Genomic DNA, 20694 nt, shown 5'->3' with positions numbered 1-20694 from the left:
GAGATCTTCTCTTGTACCCTTCTCTCCTTGGTCACTCTGCCACAATCACACTGGCCTCCTTGCTTACCCTGGGACAAGCCAGGGTCCCTCGTGCCCCTATTACAGGAATGCTCTTCCCCAAGCTCTCCCTACAGCCTGCTTTCTTGCCCCACCTCCAATCTTTAGTTCTCAATCAGGCCTTTCCCGACTACCCATTGGACACAATATATACTATTTATTTTAGTTTATTATCTGGCTCCTTCAACCAGAATATAAACTCTACAGGGGCAGGGACTTCTGTCCAGTTTTGCTTCTACGTCTGGAAAAGTAATGACACGTTGTATCCAGAGACAGTAGCTTTCTTCAGCCCAAGCATACCAACAAAATCATCTTTCCCTTTCATTTTTATTATTCAACGTTGCCCTTTTTATCTCTAATTCAAAGGACTTAAGTTACATTGAACCTGTGTTTCTTACAAGCTCTCTCAAATTTGGAGGTGGCATAAACAGGATAAATAAACATAAAAAGTTAATTTTATATTAAATTCTGGACTTACCCACTCCACTCAGGCATATAAAAACTAACTCATGATTTGGATTCATGTCTGAATTATCTTATTCTGAGACTGTATCAAAAGGGCTTTCAAAGCTGGTACCCGTCAGATAAAACCAAATAGTTATTGTAGTAAATGGTAACTATAAAAAAAAAAATAGGTAAAGAGGTAGAAAGGCCTTCTTACTATTAGGCATACTAGAAGATCAACTCCACTCAGATCAAAATGGCGGTCCTGATTGTCTGAATGGTACGCCTGGGCTCTCTGCAAAGACAAAAAGAAAAAGAGCTAAGTGGAAATTCATCAGCTTTATGATTTGCATTTAAATAATGAAATTCCAATAAACCAACCAACCAACCAACCAATCAATAAAATGAAATTCCACAAATTGCATATTTTCAATGCAAGCATCAAGCTTGATTCCTCTGTGTGCCCCGGTGACAAATATTCCACTGCAGGGAAGAGAGGGGGCCGCTACTCAATGCTGTCTCCCAGTGAACAGGTGACCTGTGTCTGTTCTCTTTTCCAATCTTTTGTTGTTGTTGTTGTTGTTTAATCTTTTGTTTTCACATTTGCTTCAGGTCTACTGAAGGCATCACAGAGAGAGGATCCTTGTGAAAAATAATAGGGATTGACAATATTTGTCCCAAATGCCCCTCAAGAGCCTTTTCTGGGCCCCTTCCTACCCTGATGGTGACTTTCCCACCATAATACGTTAGCCACATCATGCTATTCTTCCTTCATCAGTCAGTACGTTCAGAAAGTAGCTCACTCCTCCTAAATAATGTATGACAGATATAAGTTAGTGTGGTTCACTCGGCAGGTCTGCTTATATTTTAGGGGATTGCTTTAAGCAAAGGAAGGGATTTCCAATTGAGAATTCTAAGTGTTCCTCACTCAATGGAAAAGTGCTTTTGCAGACAGAGGGCTTTCCAGGGGCCCCAAGAACATGAGGGATTAGGGCAGCTTTCTCTACTTTCTTTGAAGTATCATCCAGGATGATGTGGGGCCCTAAAGAGCACCTTCCTGGCTGAGCTATCCAGCACATCTATCTCCTCGTGCACTTCTTTCCATTTGAGTCCCACTTTCTTTAATGCCTCCTGGTCTTTCCTGTTTCAGTGCCTTTCCCTCCCTCCACAGAACATGCTTACCTTCTGCCCCCCTCTCCTGCTAATTAATTCTGACTCATTCTTCAGGATCCTGTGGAAGCATTGCTTCCCCCAGAAGAATCATCTGACTCTCTAGATCATGTCAGCTGTGCTTTGTATCTTGCCCTTGGCACTTTGCCCTTCTCTTTTGGAACCTTTAAGCCTTTTGCACTGAGTCGTTTCACCAAGTGAATGGTGAAAGGATGAATTGTGCTATCTTGCTCATCAGGTGCCCCCAATGACCCGCACAGTACCTGACACAGAATACTGTTTCCCAAAGACAAGCACAGGGTCCAACACAGACCACTGGTTAATGTGTATTTTCGAATGAATAAATGACCCTGTATATGGGTTTATACTCACAATGGATAATGAATACCTATTAAACTAGGCAACGGTTTTCAATCTGGCATTAGATTTGAATAGCATTCGACAATGCTTATGTTTTGCAAAGTGCATGTGGCAAAACTTTATTGAGGTTAATTTTTCATGCCAGGAAATTCACCCACTTTAAGTATACAATTCAAGGATTTTCAGTAAATTTACAGAGTTGGGAGAGCATCACCACAATTCACCTTAGTAACATTTTCATCACCCCAAAGAGATACCTCATTTGCGTTTGCTATCAAACCCCATTCCCAAACCAACCCAACCCCAGGAAACCACTAGCCTGCGTTCTGTCTTTACGGAATTGGGGCAAAGCACTTTAATAGGCTTCATATTCAAAATTAATGACATATTAACGGTTAATATTTCTTACCTCTGCCAAAAAAGCTAGAAATTCACCCATGGTGGATGAGGGAATTAATATCATGCTGGAAATCAAGACAGGTAAGTTGAAGTGATTCATTACAAGGGTGTCAAACATAATGGTTGAGGTCTACAAGGCAAGTGAAGATATATTGCAGGTCAGACATATACAGTCCATTGATATTGGGGAAAATATTTAAAATGTAAATGTTATCATCTATATCAGAATTTCCCCACATACAGATTTACCACTTTCAGATGGAGAAGGGAGGGGTTTTAGTTAATGAGAATAAACGTGACTGTGAGCTCCCCAACAGAAACATTTTACATAAAAACCTGGAGATTAAGGCAAAGACTTCCTAAGAGTGCATTAAGTGCAGTCTAAGACAATAAGATAGAGAAATCACCCTTTTACAGCTAAGGTAACAATATTGTGAATGTATAAAAACCTGCATAAGATGAGAAGCTATATGGGTAGTTACTTTGTTTTATTTTTTTATTTAAAAAAGTTTTTGCAATGTTTTGTTTATTTTTGAAGGAGAGAGAGACAGAGTGTGAGTTGGGGAGGGGCAGAGAGAGAGGAAGACACAGAATCCAAAGCAGGCTCCAGGCTCCGAGCTGTCAGCACAGAGCCCGACGCGGGGCGCAAACTCACGAGTCTTGAGATCATGACCTGAGCTGAAGTCTGATGCTTAACCGACTGAGCCACCCAGGGTCCCCTATGGGTAGTTATTTTAAAAAGTCCATACTGCCTCCTACCTAGACTAATGCTTTCTCAATGTCATTCCTGCTCCATTTACGTCCCATTCCAAACAGATAATTTTATCTACATTTTGATTACACTGATTGATTTTGAGACTCTGTATTTTGATTACAATGGACTTATTTGCTTTCAAAATACTGGTAAATGTGGGATGAGGGATAAAGATGATTTTTCATTGTTCTGTTTTAAGGATCAGTTTATTAGTCCACAGTTGTATTGAGCACTATTTTGAACCTTTTCTGGATCTTACTAGTGTGAGAATTATCATAAAAATAGTAAAAGTTGTAGCTATTAAATTCGCTGAATATCACACAAACCCCAGGCATTAAGAACCTGGCATGCGTTGTTTAACACCATAATGTGGTCATTCTTGCTATCCCTTCCTTGTATGGGAAATCCAGGGTTTGGAGACCATAACTAACATCCCCAAGACCACACAGTCAGTCAGTGACAAAGTCGGAATTCAAAACCCTATGTGTGTGTGATGCCTAAGTCTTTATGTCAGAAAACGATACTGTTTAGTGGGTTACATAAGGGCATGTTGAATGGCTACTCAGTGAATTTAGAGTTTGGGGGGAATGGATAATCTACACATAAAAAACAATTGGGAATACAACTAAAGAAGTTGTAATCAAGGGTTCAGTAAGAGCACAATAAGCACTTTAGATGGCAAATTCAAAAAAATTTTCTCATTTTACAACCAATAAGCTAAGACTCAGTGTGCCAAGAAGAGAGGTTACCTCTCTTCTTGGGCTGACATCATGGGCACCATCATGGGCTGACAGGTGCTTCCTTACTAGACAGGGACCTAAGATACCCATGAGGTACCACACCCTGTGGGCTATGAGAATCCACTGGACTCCAGAAACAAATTGACAGCTGACTGTGGCTTCACTCAGTGAGGGAGAGGCCTCGCCTACACTGTCCTTGCAAGTGTACCCAAGATCACAAAAGGACAGCTGCACTCCCCATCGTCCGATACGTTTCCATATGTGATCTGTGAGTGATAACGAATGACCTGGCGTGGTTTAAATGGATACTAACTGCGTCATGCAAGATCGGTTCTCGCAACACACGTTGCCTCAACGCATATTTCAAATAAAATGATAAGTTCTTTGTACCGGGCACAAAGGTATTGCAAAACAGCTTGAGGTCTGTGCGAAGATGGACGGTGCATGGCAAATCAAAGAGTTACGCCCAAATCAAGATGCTGATCAGAACAGACTTTAAATTAATATTGTCAACCTTGCTGCTACCTCATACCTTGTGACATGTGTAATGATGTGCGTGAGGTTGGAGGTGTCAATTTTATTCTTGAGTTGCCAATAGTTTGTGTGTGACCTGGAAACAAGCGACTCATTTTTCCTCCTCTATAAAATGAGGCGAATGATACCAGATAACGAATTTTTTTTTTAAATCTGACATTCCAATATTCCATAAGTATGTAGCTTCTTTTCACTGATAGAAAAATAAAATGTTAGAGACCAACACACTGAAAGAGATACAGATGAGAAAGGAAAAGGGAAAATAATCAGAAAGTATAAACCTGTATTATACTGGAATACTAGAATATATATATATATTTTTTACATCTTGGACAAAGAAATCTTTATTTTCCAAAATTTACTTTGACTCTGCAATACTGCCTCATCTAATTTTACTCTGTAATAATTCAAAAATAGTTGGCAGCAAAGGAAAAAGCCACCCAATCATATGTAAATATATTTCTATTTGCAAAACAGTGTTTTAGAGGTGCGTGTTCAATTATCTGCTGTAGCCCTTTATTTACTAGTTGGTTCATACCACAGTGTGAACGTCTTAACCATCGCGTTATTCCACAATCCTAATAGGACAGGTGATTTGCATTAGCATGACTTTGCTTAGAAAGAGCAGAGTCAAATTTCTTCATTCGTTCACTTATTCACTTGCGGCTGAAAAATTATGCGAAAGAATTTATATGACAACGCGGAATCTATTTTGCCTTCTACCATGTTTTGAAGGAAATTTGCCTTCACGAGACTTTCATTATTTATATCTTCCCCGCTCCCTAAGCCAAGCAGTGAGAGCTATTGTTCTGTCAGATTCTGGTGTATCGAGTCTGGAAAGCCTTCATATTCTGTTGAACTGATACCCTTTGGGGGCACCTGGGTGGCTCAGGCGGCTGCGCGTCCAACTTCGGCTCAGGTCATGATCTCTCGGTCTGTGAGTTCGAGCCCCGCGTCGGGCTCTGTGCCGACAGCTCAGAGCCCGGAGCCCGTTTCAGATTCTGTGTCTCCCTCTTTCTCTGCCCCTCCCCCGCTCATGCTCTGTCTCTCTCTCTGTCAAAAATAAAAAAAAAAGACAGAAAAAAAAAGAAATGATACCCTTCGAAATCCTAGAACTTGGCTGACAAAATTCTGTCCGCATTTTCAGCAATCTTGGGCATTCAGTAATCTTTCATTCATATTGACCAATAAGTTCTCTGGCGTAGGTACAAAAACATCTCCAATCTTGGAAATTATTAGCGTCTGAGGTTCAAGGATACCTTCTTGAAGCCCGTAGAAATGGACTGTGACATTTGACAGTACAGTCCATTTCTGCTGACAAATGTTACAGAGCCATTTTTTGTTCTAATGTCACCAGGGAGCCCTGTATTCTGAAGAATCCATAAACTCAATAGTAGCACCTTGCCCTTCCGGTCTTCTGTAAGGTTCTCCAGAAACGCTAATCAAAGGGTTGTACGTGACTTCTTCAGGAAGGTCACTGACTTGGAAACATGTAACATTTCCTCTCCTTTCTACAGTGTAATCGAAAGGTCTTACTTTTTTCCCATTTCTCAAGGCAAAGGTGACCATATCTAACATGACAGTGAAAGTTTAAAAAATAACTCTCTCTATCAATAGGTTTGTACGTGTACTTACGATAAAGAAGCAAAATGACCAAAGGCCACTATTTTTTCTCCTCTTGCGAAAAATAAACGATATCACATACGTCAAGAAGACCAGCGAAGCTGCATAACCAAGCGTAATCACAGCCTGAAGATAATACAAACAGTATCAGGGTCAAACCCTGAAGTATTAACCGAGGGAAAAATTAAATTACAAATCTTTTAAAATGTCTTATTGCACATGCACTTTGAATTTTTTTTTGGTTTTAGTTGATGACAAAATGAAAATGCATATGTCTTCCTTATAGAAAATACCAAGCGTTATAATTTATAAGATATTGTCTATATGGTGTGTCACTTACCAGGGCAAACACAATTCGACTTGTGATATAAATGCTCGTTATGTTTGCGATGTAGAAAATTAAATACATTGAAAGGAGAAGAAAAACGAAGAGGCTAATATCCACTAGTGCCTGCCCACACCAGTAGGCAGAAGGGTAGAGGCCAGAGATCCATAGCTGGGACTTAGCTCTCCTCTGATGAGAAAACAGGAGATACACAGATTCAGTTGAAATCCAAATCCAAAACAAACACACTGGGGGAGATTTTAAAGATAAATGGAATCAAGTCATTGTAGATCTTCTAATAATTTAATTATGCACATACTATTTAGAACCCGAGGTCTAAAGAGCCAATTCCATTATGGCGGCCATTGTGAAAACATGTTTTATTTTATAGGTTAGATTCCCACTCTAACACATGCCTAATGAATAGAAAAGCAGATCTCATAATGATCAAGGCATAGGCCTCCTTCAAGAGAGATATTGTTCTGTGACCTGAAGGACAATACCCATTACCCAAGTATGTTCTGGGAGTTCCAGGCTCAGAATAGGGATGGTGATTCAAAGTTCACCTGGCCCATTGGCTAAATCTGATTTAACTGTTTTGCTTTGGATCACAGACAGGAACAAATACAAATACAACCACAAATTTTATCTTTGTAAAATATAAAGTCAAATATAATTCAGGGCCCACTTCAGGGTCTACACCAAAAAGAATTGAAAGCAGGGTCTCAAAGAGATATCTGTGTCTATCACAGTAGAAAGGGGATGTAAGTCTTCAATCTGGTCCTCAGTGTGAATATCAACGATTTCTTCCTTTTCCTTGGGAAATAACGCAGTCGAAAGTCGTATAATAATCCCCTTTGAAAGTTTACATTAATTTGAGTCCCTGTAAAATCATTGCATTTTTCCTGAAATTTTGAAGTAAAAGATACTTTGTGTTTTGGAACTAAACTTTCTGACTTGATAGAAATAACGCTTAACTATACTATCTAAATTAAATGCATGTTTATATGTTTTCCTCACAGGGAAACATTTTGAACACACACCATTTAGAACACAATTTCTGAAGTCCCCGCAATTCCCCCCACCCCCCTTTCTTACTTTGTAATCGCTGACACTGCTCATGGAGATGTAAGGGGACATGCTGCACACCACCCAAAATAAGAACATGGAACCTTCTGGCAGCCCAATCCAGAATAACACGTAATTCTGCAAATGTAAAAAAGGCACTTTAAACTGGTGAATGTTTTTTTTTTTTTTTCCACGTTTTTATTTATTTTTGGGACAGAGAGAGACAGAGCATGAACGGGGGAGGGGCAGAGAGAGAGGCAGACACAGAATCGGAAACAGGCTCCAGGCTCTGAGCCATCAGCCCAGAGCCTGACGCGGGGCTCGAACTCACGGACCGTGAGATCGTGACCTGGCTGAAGTCGGACGCTTAACCGACTGCGCCACCCAGGCGCCCCATAAACTGGTGAATGTTTTAAAAAAAAAAAGAAAGGAACAAACGCTAATTATCGTCCAGAATACGCTTTTCGAAGTCTTAGAAAATCAAAATAAAAGTGTATGCCTAGTTCAGCAACATCTATGCATGAAGGTGGGAGGGGAAACGATGTCCGATCATTTAACGTGAGGCTTCACCTTCTAGGAGAAAACAAGAAGCAAAATATAACTCGGGACCCACGTCAGGGTGTACATGGAAAAGAATGAAAGCAGGGTCTCCAAGAGAGATCTGCCCACACATGTTCTTAGCAACACTATCCATAATAGCCAAGACGTGGAAGTAACCCAAATGTCCATCAAACAGAAGAAGGAATAAACACCGTGGGGTATATATACACACAGTGGAATATTATCCAGCCTTTAAAAGGAAGGACATCTTGTCACATGTTACAACATGGATGAATTTTGAGGGCATTACTCTAAGGGGAATAAGCCAGTCACGAAAAACTAAATGCTACATGATTGTCCTTATATCAGGTATCAAAAGTAGCAATAAATTAATAGAAACAGAAGGGAGGACGATGATTAGCAGGGCCTGGGGGAAGGGGAAAATGGGCTGCTCTTGTTCGATGGGGATGAAGCTTTAGTTCTCCAAGACGAAGAAGTTCTGGAGATCTGTTTCACAATAATGCAAATAGACTTAACACTACTGAACTATATACACTTAAACATGGCTAAGAAGACGAGTTTTATATTATGTGGTTTGGCCACGATACCAAAAATAATCATTTGGGAATTACGATCCTGGAAACACAGATTATTCCGTTCTGAGTCGCACGTCTTTCTCAGCAAACCCGGTGATAGATGTGTGAAGACACCAGCGTCTAGTCAGATGTACTCTGAAGATGAAGATGGCCCTTTGTGCCACCAAGCCAGTGGGCCAGGAGATGAACTTTGAGTCGCCGTCCCCAAACCAGTGTCTGCCCGGGGCTGGGTCTATGCTCAGGCAGGGTACAGGCCTGCCTCTTGGGTATAATGACAGTTCAGCGGTACAGTAGGCTAACTCAAAATAATTCTACCACTCTCCACTTTACTTAAGGCTTGAGGGGCTTTGCCCATCCGTTCAAATATTTCACCAGGTGGGAAAATGCCTCACTGTTTTCATAAGAACGGCCCAGAGAAGAAAGGTATGTGCCGCTGGGGAGGCCTAGGAGAGGAACCTTGGGGCCTTGTCTATTCTGATCCTGAATAAACAAGTAATGACATTTAGAAACTAAAAGATCAAGAGGGGATAACATCTACCTCTTTCTACTGCCAGTGGATTCTACTTTCTGGAGTGTTCCCTTCAGACCACGCTACTCTTGCACTGTGCTGGCTCTCACAGTTAGTGGTGGCTTCACTCATAGATGCATGTGTCCATCGCTGGCCTCTCAAGTATATTCTGTCCATCTTCTCTTTGCACGTACCCCCAGCACCACTAACGCAGAGAAGCCCAAACTGAATTCAACCCCTTTGTCACAAAATGGGCTTCCCCTTTCGATGGCTCCATTTTTTTTTTTTTGAGAGAGAGAGAGATAAAGAGCAGAAGCGGTTGGGGGATGGGCAGAGAGAGAGGGAGAGAGAGAATCTCAAGCAGGTTCCACGTCCAGAGCACCCGGGGCTCTATCTTACAACTGTGAGATCATGACCTGAGCAGAAATCAAGAGTCAGATGTTTAACCGACTGATCGGTGGCTCCATTCTGAATCCTGGTTTTTGTGCTTCCAGTCTCCTGGCTTGAAATAGTTTGAGTCAGCTCTTAAGAGATCCCTCTTGAGTATCAAAGTCTGACCAGAAAACCATTACCACCTTCAGTACTTAGAAAGAAAACAATCATGCACTGGTTACATGGGTGGACAGAGCAGAGAAGCCAACAAGGATGATAAAGCAAGAAGACACCGTCACTTCTGGGCTGGAGGGGCAAAGGAAGGAAGCAATGTGACTGGAGACTGGACCCCCTGCTGCAGGGCCCTCTTGCTCTCCCACTACTGCTTCCTATCGTCCAAATCCAGGCTATAGCCCCAGCTGACAAGGAGCCGCGGAAATGTAGCCTGTGCACATCAGATACCCCTGGGGTGCAGAGCAACTACAGGTTGATGAAGGAATTAATCAGGAGGCAGATAGCCCAAGAACTGGTTGATTCTCCTTCAGATCCAGCTACTATCCATTTAGTCAATGGGGGTCCACCGACAAATTATATGAGATTTGCGAGATTCTAAAGCTGTTTTACAAGTGTTCTTGATTTCCGATTTAGCGCACACACACACACACACACCCTCACTCACACTCTCTCCAATACACTTCTGCAATCAAATCTGTATCTTTGCAGGAGATTCTCTAGACTATGACAAAGTCTTGAAAAGTTCCCCCATGAGCACTCCCTGATAATAACAAGAAAACAAATTGTTATTTTGTTAGATACGATGTTTAAAATGTTAGGACAAAAAAAAACCCCACCTTAGGATTAACAATCAATTATGAATATCTAAAAGCTAAAGAGGGAACACACTGGTTGCTTGCCAAATTCCTAATTGTTCAGAATGAGTAAATCCAATACTTACAAAAGGATACGGGCTTCTCTCAATTCGAATATTTTGTGTAGAATTAAACATTCGAAGTAGTCCATTGCTAACAATATTCACGAGAATAGGAAAACAGTGCAGCCTCAAGGTATTGCACACAACTGAAAATCTATAATCCTTTGAATAAAACAAAGACAAAGTAACGCTAATTCCAAATCACTAAAGAACAACAAAAACGCTTTCATATTAATATTCTCAATACGGTTGACCCTTGAACGACACGGGTTTAACCTACACAGTTCACTTACACGAGAATTTTTTTCCAATAAATATAATACAGTAGTGTGAGTGTGTTTTCTCTCCCTTATGACTTTCTGAGTAACATTGTCTTTTCTCTAGCTTACCTTATTGCGAGAACACAGTGTATAATACATAGAACACACAAAGTATGTGCTAATCGACTGTTTATCTTATCAGTTAGGCTCTGGTCAACAGTAGGCTCTAAGGAGATAAATTTTTAGGGAGTCAAAAGTTATACATGGATATTTGATTGTGCAGGGGCTTGGCGCCCCTAACACCCATGTTGTTTAAGGGTCAACTGTACATGAAAACATCTTTAGGGTAGTTAGCCATTGAATAGGATTCCTTAAAGTCATGGTTGGTGATTATAAGGTCTAACATTTTATTGAATCCGAATAATGCAATTACATTTAGCTACTTTCATTATGTAGAAATCATCTAATTCCAAAGTTAAGATAGGAAATGTTTTACAAAAGCTCACTTACATTTCACAGTTTATTCAGTAATGATCCCCAAATGCTTTTAAATCAAGTTGAGTGTACTAGCTGGGTTGATGCCGTTTTTAAAACAGTTAAAAATGTAGCGCTTCGTTTTTGTCTTTTTTTTTCATAAAAGTAAAAGCAAGAGACAAGAAGCAAACATACCTTTTGTTTACCAGAAACTATGATAGCTCCGTTGTATGACAGGTCACCAGTGCCATTTCTGTTTGCAAAGTCATCTACTTCCAAAAGTATATTCTGATGCTTCAGTGACTGTATAAAATCTTCAATGTTTGACTCTAGTATGAAATCAATAACAGAAGCCCACAGAACGCAAGAACATACATGTCAAGTCTTTCAAATAAACCACAACACAATTTAAAGTCAATACGTACACAACATTATGCAAAGTCATGTCTCTTTGGGCATCACGATAATGAGATTAGCCCACTCTACCATTTCCTACTTATCAAATCTTGTGCTGCGATGACTTAGCTTTACAATTCTCTTTAAAAAAAGGCGAGTTAACATGTAACTATTAAAACAAGATTATTTTATGACTCTTGGCTACAAAAAATATACTTGAACTCAATAATTTGTGGAAATACAATCAGTACTTCAGATGAGCCAGACTAAAATGGCCAATAATAATAATAATACTTCCCTCTCTGCCTTATTCTTCAAAAAACAGAAAAGTAAATATATACTACGTGTATGTTAACATATATGTATATTTTATGTACATATCTATTACCTATATATATTATATATTTCAGGAGTACATATTACATTTTAAATTATGTAAATTAAGATCTATTTTATATAATATATTAATATATATTAAATATGTATAAATATAAAATATGTTAATATGCTTTTAATAAATAAATAAAAATAAAATTACATATATGTGTGTGTGTGTGTGTGTGTGTGCGCGTGTATATATATATATATATATATATATATATATATATATGTCAGAAATGAAAAGAGTGCCACTATCAGACCAAAGTTTTTGATATGCCCCTAAAGAAGAAAGCAGATGAGATTTGTTTGACAGAGAAAAACCCACAGCCTATTTCCACTATAAAGGAAACACCAATTTCCAGGATATCTAAACTCAAGAGTGGACAAATTCAAGGGGGCAAAGTGGTCTCTGAAGCCACAGTCATGCTCATTAACCGGTCAACCCCACCTGAAACAAAGTGCCCACAGTCCTCTCCCATGTTCCACACGGAACAGCTGTCCCCAGGAGACAAGTCCCCAGATTTACTTGTTAAGAGATACTATTTGGGGAAAACCACAGGGCAAGATTGAAAGTAACTCCAGACAATTAAAAGGACAGGATGGAATGGAAAAAGAAACAAGGGAGGACTCTCGTTTTTTGCTCATTTGGACTTCAAAATGGAGTTCACACTGGGACTCAGAAGGGGTTCTGGGATCAGAAAATTCATCTGGGTCAAGCCCCAGAGGAATTAGGATTCCCACCAGGTGGGAAAGGAAATGTGTACATAGAAAATAAGCTTTCCATGCATCCTGAGAGTGTGACACTCCATTTCCACAGTCACCTGAGGAAGGAAACCTTAACGGTTACCCACATTCACTTAGGCAAACAGGGCTTCTTTGATTTAAAGATGAACATCTTACCAAGAAGCATCATATTTTGAGAAAAGAGGAACAAGACAGCATAGAAGCCTCAAACTTAAATCACAAAACACCTCACAACTGAGTCCAGGGAAGGAAAATAAAACAAGTTAATCCAAGTATATTGCTCTTAGAACAACTGGAGAGGAAGCTTTACACACGAGATAACAATAGGCGGAAAGACAAAAATGAATAGGCTGGCAGTCATAGCCTGAAAATTTCTGGATCTTAGAAATAAAATACACACCAGTAGCAAGACTTCCCATTTTAAGGTAGCAGAGTGAATAAAATTTACTTTCTAAAACCAAAATTGAAAAGAGAATGAGAAACAGAAATTAAAAGGCCACATTTGTTTAAAGAGGAGAACCTATAACCCCAGGTCACAGACATATATGAATATTGGGATGGACTGGGTTACTCATCAAGAGAGGACTCCTATGCTGAATGTGTGTGTGTGTGTGTGTGTGTGTGTGTGTGTGTGTGTGTGACATCTTAGGCAGAAACAAAAGCTTCCTCAAAGTTAAATAAGAAGTGAGACAAAACCAATTACCCATAATTTAGAATAAATAAGAGCCTGGGTACCAAGCCGTCTTCAGGAATCTTCCTAGATCCTATTGGAGGGGCATAGGGTATAAAAGTGTTTCTTTTCATGTCAATCAGTGTGTATAATATTTATGGAACAGGTTAGGCTGCGGCAACGAAGAGATTTCAAATAGAGTGGTTCAATCAATACATAAATTTATTTCCCTCTCACATAATAGCTTGGGGTAGTCGGGGAGATAGGTAGTTCTTCTTGAACTAGGTTAACTAGTGACCCACATTCTTTCTGTCTTATCCCACCATCACTATCCTCTCCAATATCAGAGCAAATATGCATAGTTCCTCAGCTGTGTTCTATAAATGAAGTCTAAATGCACATTTTCTTGTCTTAGGATTTGGTTTTTTTCCCCTCTCCATAAAAATAACTCAGTTCTGGATTAAAGTCTTGTGTTTCTCTTCACCTGTGTTATTGATGATCAACAAGCTGGTACGAGGGTCTTCGGGGGGTTGTCCAGGAGAGAGGAAATACAGCTCAGGTTTAAATTCCCAATCACTCTTTTGAAATAATATGGCATAAAGTATCTTTTCCACAACCAGAGGGAACACTGCAATTCCAAATACCAAGAGTCTACCAATAAAGAAAAAATAACCATGTATCTGTAGCAATTTCATTTGCGCCAGATATCCCACAAATATTTGTTGGGTGCCAACTCTATGCCAGCCATGATTACGGCTGCTAAAATTTTGAAAGTCAGACCTTAGCATGCCACACAGTACAAAAAGGTGTTGCTGTATAAACACCAGGCTGTCAAACCATAAAAAATTAAACAGACCTATGTATAAGGCCAATCAAGTGCTGCCATGCAGGCATTTCTACTGCTGTCAGTAAAATGAAATGTTGTATTTATCCATTTTCTGGCAGGAATGTTGGGTACCATGTTCTAGTTTTAAATTGTCTTCTGACTCAACCCTCTCTTGAAACTCACTAACAAAACTGCGGTACTCTGATACTCACAAGGTCAGAAGCTCTTTCTTTCCATGTTTTAACTTCAAGAAACGGAGCCGTGCTATTGCGCAAATCTGCATTTTCCAGAGGCCCAAGTCGCTCATATTCTTCCGCGTTTCAGGGAGAGAAGACCAAGCTGGCTCTATGTCATGTAGGCTTTCTGTGTCTCTTATCACCTCTGCTTGTTCAAAATCTACACGCACGCACACACACACACAACACATTATTAATGCCATCCTTGGGCATCACAGTTTTCTCTTTTTAGTAACATTAAAAATTGTTTTATGATAGTTACAAAGGAAACAATATAAGAAACGAATTATATTTATGACATCCACATTCAATGAACTGAGTGATAAAATATAACTAAATTCATACCCAAAAAAACATTCGGTAAAGGGTGACCTCATTATGCCAAGCCTTTGATAAGGCATAGAAGGTTCCGTATGTAACAATATTCTGAGGGATTTCAAGAAATATTCTCCATAGAAATAACCAATCATTGATGCCTACATGTTGGCTAATAAGTTGTCAATAATTTTGAAATGGAGGCAAAAGATTACCGGCTCTGAAACCACCAGACGTGGACCTGATTCCCAAACACATGATTTATAAGTATCATTATTTGGGACCAATCACTCAAGTGCTCTTAGGTGTAGTTTTCTCCTATGTAAAATGATGCCAATCGCATTTTTTTGGGAAAGGCTATTGTAGAAAGCTAATGCACTATATCCATACATTGATCCAATTTTCAGGCATAGCATCTCCATAAATGACTGCTTTTATTATTATCACCCATCAAAATACATAGGAGATGATCCTAGCTTTTTCCCCATTAAGACCTTGGTGGAATTCTGTACACAGACAAGCTAAGAACAATTTTGGGGAGACATCTGCTCAGACTTCATGACCTTGGTCAAGACACTTTCACATCCTCAACATATCCAAGAAGCAGCGAGCATCTGGGGGATGGGGAAAAACTGCTGACATGGGAAGCAAGTTGTCCGCAAAGGGAAATTTGGTATATTCCAAGAAGGGAGCTGTGTTCAGTCCTAGTAATGATGTTAGAAAATAATGACAGCCTTTCCCAAACAGCAGAGTCAAATGTGGAATTATTCACATTCTTTAGTGTAAATCATGCATAAGACATTATCAAATACTAAATGAATACATGATTATTTGGAAACTGAGTTTCTGTTATTTATACAACAAATCTACCTTGTTCGATAGTTGGTTTTCCTTCCAGTTTCATGAAGACGTCACTCAGAGTTGATGTGGAAACGTCATAACTCATCACACCCTGGTCAGAACACTTATCAAGATCACTGAAAAGGTCTAAGGCAACAGATGGGAATAGATACATTTTAAATACCACATTGATAACAAAACCCAGTAAACTAATGCTTATTTAGGAGATGATCCAGAATGTTGTTCAGAAAATATATGTCTTTGGATTATCACAGTAAGCAAAAGCAACATTTTATTAGAATGTTCTCTGAAATGAGTATGTCAGAACTTTCCCCTCTATCCTCAAACCATCTGTACTCTACCTTCTATTCTCAGCTCATGAATTCCAGAATACCTCTTTGAAGAAATACGAGCAATCAGAAAGAACATTATCTTCTCCCCTCTACACCACAAATCAATGTGTATTTCTACCCATATTCTGGGTCTTCATTCTGTATGGGTGGAAGACGTATAGCTGTTCCCACCAAGGCTACCTCTTTGACTTGTGTTCCCAATTCCATCCCATTCGGGCATCTTGAAGACTTCCTAAAGCAATTGTCTCCCCTTCTCTGGCCTGTATCATCAATTTCTCCGACATCTACTGGGCCATCTCAAACAGCAAGCATAATGCTGTAAAGTCATCCAGTAAATAAAGACAAGTAACAACAACAACAAAAACCTAATCTCCTTCCCACTCCCCCACCCCCACCACACACGTGTACCCATGGCTCAAAGATTTGTCTACTCTACAATCTATTTGTAGATTTGTCACATAGATTTGTCTTCAAATCAATTCACATCCTATTGAACTGAACTCAATTTGTCACATCCTATTGAACTGAACTCCTCAAATCCAAATGCTACCCCTATCCTTCCACAGAAGCTGTTCTTTCCAAGGCCATCAGTGATTCCAATTTTTAAAGTCAATGGACAAAAGCTTTATTAAAAAATTATTTTACGTCTCCCTGCTCCATCTCTTTCTCTGTCTCTGTCTTGGTCCAGCTCAGTGACATTCACAGCTGTTGACTACTTCCTCTTTCTACAAACATTGTTCCCTTTGAGTTAGTAAAAATGTACATATTCTTTTGTTTTTCCTTCAAGTTCATGGGCGGGGGGGGGGGGGGGAGGCTCTTGATTTCCACCATTCTCTGACTCTTCCTCTACTCTGTCCTGAGGGCTCAGTCCGAGGTCACCTTCTCTTTCCATACACTCAAATCCAATCCCTTTGCATTAAATCCATCTGTATGCTAATGATTCCCAAGTTCAATTCTTACTTTGAGTGTTCTCTGATGTGCAATATCCTATAATCAAATGTATAGTCACTTGACCTCTCCCCTTTGAAGTCTAAAAGCATCTCAAAGCAAACTTGCTACAACAGAACATCAATTCCTCCTTCTCATCCTATCCAACTGTCTCTCTCCTCATTTTACAATAAATGACACCACCTTCCACCTGGTGATTCAAACCAAAATTCTAGAAGTCCTGTTGGATTTTTCACTTTTCCTCATGCTCCACAGACTGGCCAACATCCAGATTCTTTGACTTTATCTCAAAATATGTTTCAGGGGTGCCTGACTCTTGGTCTTGGCTCAGGTCATGGCCTCACACTTCCTAAGTTCAAGCGTTGATAGTGCAAAGCTTGTTTGGGATCCTCTCTCCCCTTCTCTCTCTGGCCCTGTCCTGCTCATGCTGTCTCTCTCTCTCTCAAAATAAATGAGTAAATAAACTTAAAATATATGTGTGTTTCATATCCAACGACTTTTATCCGTCTTTCAACCAGTACCATGGTAGCCCAATGATCATCACCTTTCACCCGTCACATGGCTGGTCTCCCAATGTCTACTCTTCTTCCTCTATATCCAGAGTGCTCTTGTATAGCCCGAGAATGAAAATATAAGTCACATCACATCAATCCCCCATTTAACGACTTCCAGTGGTTTTTCAGTGCATTTAAAATAAAATTCAAACACCACATGACAACCTCTAAAGCTCTATATGAGCGAGCCTCTAACTACCCACCCCTACAACCCTACCCATCCCCAGTTGCCAGTGTCCTCCTGCACTCACTGCACTCCAACATCTCTTTCCCTCCTCTGCTTGGAATGCTTTTGATCATTTTCTTCTTTGGGACTTCTGACACTGTATAAACCCCAGACTGACATTCGTCATCTTTGTAACCCATATGGCCTTGTTTCTTATTGTATTATAAAATTGTAACATAGCTTGGCTTATTGTGTGTGTCCACTTCTCCCCATCCAATGGAATGTAGGCTCTGTGAGGGTAGGGACTCCTATGTCTTATTTAATTCTGCATCACTAGTGCCTCGAGAAGTGTCTTTTCTTTAGTAGTTCCCAATAAATATGTATTATTTATCTCTTCCATATTTTGTACAGGACATATGTGTGCCATTGGACTTGCAGAGGCCGGGGACTCTGGTGTGACATGTTCTCATGGTGGCGTCAGCACATAACTCACTCTTCTCCTTCCCCAACCAAAATAGAAGGTAGGTTAGTTGTATCTCACTGGACATTAGTCCCAGAATAACATAGTACAGCCTGGGGACGTGAGAACATCATCTTCCAGCTCCTACAAGGACACAGAGAGCTGCCTTATCTGGGGGGTGAGACTAAATCTGAATTCCTGAGTATTTGCTTAAAAAGATCCAGTCACCCAAATGAGTCTGTGTAAATCAGCCCCGCAGAGAGTTAAACCTTTAATAAGCTAAATGTTCAAACAAAAGGGAAGCTGCTTAAATAAAAAAAGACTGAGATATATCTCCTCATTGTTAAGACAGGGAAAACTCTAGCACCCACCTCATAGAATAGTTGTGAGGACTCAATAGTTGATATGTCCAAAACTAGTAGAATAGTGCCTGACCCGCAGTAAACATTGCAGAAAGAGTTAGCGATTATTAGAATTACTTATGGAACAAATCCTAGGTTGGGACTGCTACCCAACACACAGAACCCAGGGGGAACGCTTTTGTGGAACAAATAAACTATGGGGTTTTTTTCTTCCTGCAAAGTAAATCTATGCACAATGAAATTAAAATACAAAAGGGAATCTATAGCAGACACCCCGATGCCCCACCCCTATCTCTTCTGTACTCACTTAGACACAGTAAATCTGCTTATTAACACCTGTCTGATGGCATTTTTTTCTGGGCTCTGAAGTATGTTGAGTTCATGTTGAGCACAAGCCATATGGGTTAGAAACGTCATGCTCCCGGAAGCAACCCTTCACTGATGAAGGATAGGGAGCGGTGAATAAACACCCCAGCTTTGTCACCCCTCTGGTGACATAACTCCGAGCCCCTTGCTCTCCGATTCATTTATTTACGCCAGTGATATTATATCTCACATTCTTATTGCAAACACCTATTCAATAATGCAAACTTCCCTAGCTTCCTTCCATTCCCACTCTCATGTCCCATTTCCTGCTGGTGTTTCTAGACATCAATTACCAAACATATTGCACTAAAGTCTTCATCTCGAGTTCTGCTTTTCAGAGAAACCAAATCCAAATCCACTTAAATAATGAAAACTGTAAGAATGGGGTAAAGACTTGTTCCCAAATTTCATTCCACTATAATCGTACTAAAGTTACCTGGAAATTTATTTGTCCTTTCCACAGGCAAGGTATACACAAGCTTTTCTTTGTTTTCTGTTTTTAATTTAGCATCAGGGATGTAATGATTAATGAAGGATGTTATTTTTTCTGGATCACATATTTCATTTCTGTACAAACTAATATTTAAAAGAAAAGATCATTGATTTGTGTTTTCTCTACTGCTGTCACAAAAGAAGAGCTTTTATTGAATACCTAGCCTTTGAGTACCGCTTTACTTGGCTTTAGGGGACAAACGAAATGAGTAAAATAATAATAACCACAACAGAAGTAATAATAATAATAATACCATCAGTTTGACAAGTCTTATGACCTATACAGAGAAGGTGTATAAATTCAGAACAACTACAGATAGACAAACAAATACATGCTATAATTGAAACTATACTTCCAGTAGGAAGAAAAGCAGAGACAGGTGAGAACATTAGGCAGAAGGAATTGCTTAGGGAAAATAATTACTACACCAGACTGTGCAGGTATCGGGAATTAGTGACTAACAGAGAGGTTTGGCCTATGTGTGTGTTTTGTTTGGACATAAGGTTTTCAGGTTTGGGTTTTTTTTTTTTTTTTTTAATTCTTTTCACCTAGGCACACTTTCTGGTTAGACACGGTACTCTTCCTCTCTGCCACCAGATTTATTCCCACGTTTGATACTAGCTTCTGAAACTATTTCATTTTGTGCCCAATGAAAGAATGAAACTATGTTCCAGGATTGTATGAATCAGCCGGGGGGAAGTGGAGGGTGGGAAGAAGACAGAGGCTGAGGATGGCTTTAGGATGCACAGAGCAGGTACCTGGAAAGTGGCCCAGCCCTCCTGGGAGCTGTCAGCCTGGGCTTCTAATCTTGCAATTTTGCATATCATTAGCATTACCGGAGATACAAGGAGACAAGAAAAACATTCGGGGAGGACTAGTCACTAGTTTGGCAAATACGGAGCACAAGGACAGTTGGCCCTCATAATGGTCTGCCTTTTTGATATACCAGCATTGAAAACATAGATATGCGTACATCCAATCTACCCCCAAAGTCTTTACCTTAAGTGATATCCAAGACCCCATTTTCTCTTCAAAAAGACAGAAGATCCTGCACACTTCAGTCTCCCATTGGACATGATCACTTTTCTATCTGATTAAAAAGAAGCAAGAGAGAAAGGATGTTGGGAGTCATTTTTTCCCTCACTAGAAAATACAGGTGAGGAACCAAAGCTCAGATTTCCAAAGGAAAAGTGTTCCACAGGAAATGAATATATTGAATACGCCTTTAAAAATTTGAAATACCCATTAAAATTGATGCATTTAAAATGAAATTCTGAATTCTAGTCTATGTCTGCGCCCTCCAATAATTCTTGAAAAAAAAAAAAATCCCAGAAATTCCATTGGCCCATTTTCTATTCTGGAGGCCAAACAATAAGTGGATATGTTTCAACCCCACATATATTGATTTCAACGTTTAGACTCATTGAAA

General features: G+C 39.7%; 1 protein-coding gene across 1 annotated transcript in view; it reads right to left on the bottom strand.

The window, feature by feature from the left end:
* The window catches only part of ABCA6 (ATP binding cassette subfamily A member 6), a 59911-nt gene that overhangs the window by 12451 nt on the left and 26766 nt on the right, over positions 1-20694 (bottom strand). Inside the window, exons 16-27 of the mRNA XM_047081515.1 lie at positions 20265-20355; positions 19209-19348; positions 15594-15710; positions 14385-14568; positions 13831-13997; positions 11351-11484; positions 10446-10583; positions 7505-7612; positions 6422-6595; positions 6094-6207; positions 2441-2560; positions 719-796 (exon numbers count right to left, since the gene is read on the bottom strand). Coding sequence (XP_046937471.1) covers positions 719-796; positions 2441-2560; positions 6094-6207; positions 6422-6595; positions 7505-7612; positions 10446-10583; positions 11351-11484; positions 13831-13997; positions 14385-14568; positions 15594-15710; positions 19209-19348; positions 20265-20355 — 1565 coding nt within the window. The remainder of the gene's footprint in view (positions 1-718; positions 797-2440; positions 2561-6093; positions 6208-6421; positions 6596-7504; positions 7613-10445; positions 10584-11350; positions 11485-13830; positions 13998-14384; positions 14569-15593; positions 15711-19208; positions 19349-20264; positions 20356-20694) is intronic.

This window comes from Lynx rufus, unplaced genomic scaffold, assembly GCF_022079265.1.
Source record: "Lynx rufus isolate CCGP_SWC_20201006 ecotype Redwood Valley unplaced genomic scaffold, mLynRuf1.p SCAF_18, whole genome shotgun sequence".
In the NCBI taxonomy this organism is placed as follows: domain Eukaryota; kingdom Metazoa; phylum Chordata; class Mammalia; order Carnivora; family Felidae; genus Lynx; species Lynx rufus.
Note: the sequence above shows the minus strand (reverse complement) of the source record. Positions and strands in the feature narration are given on the sequence as shown.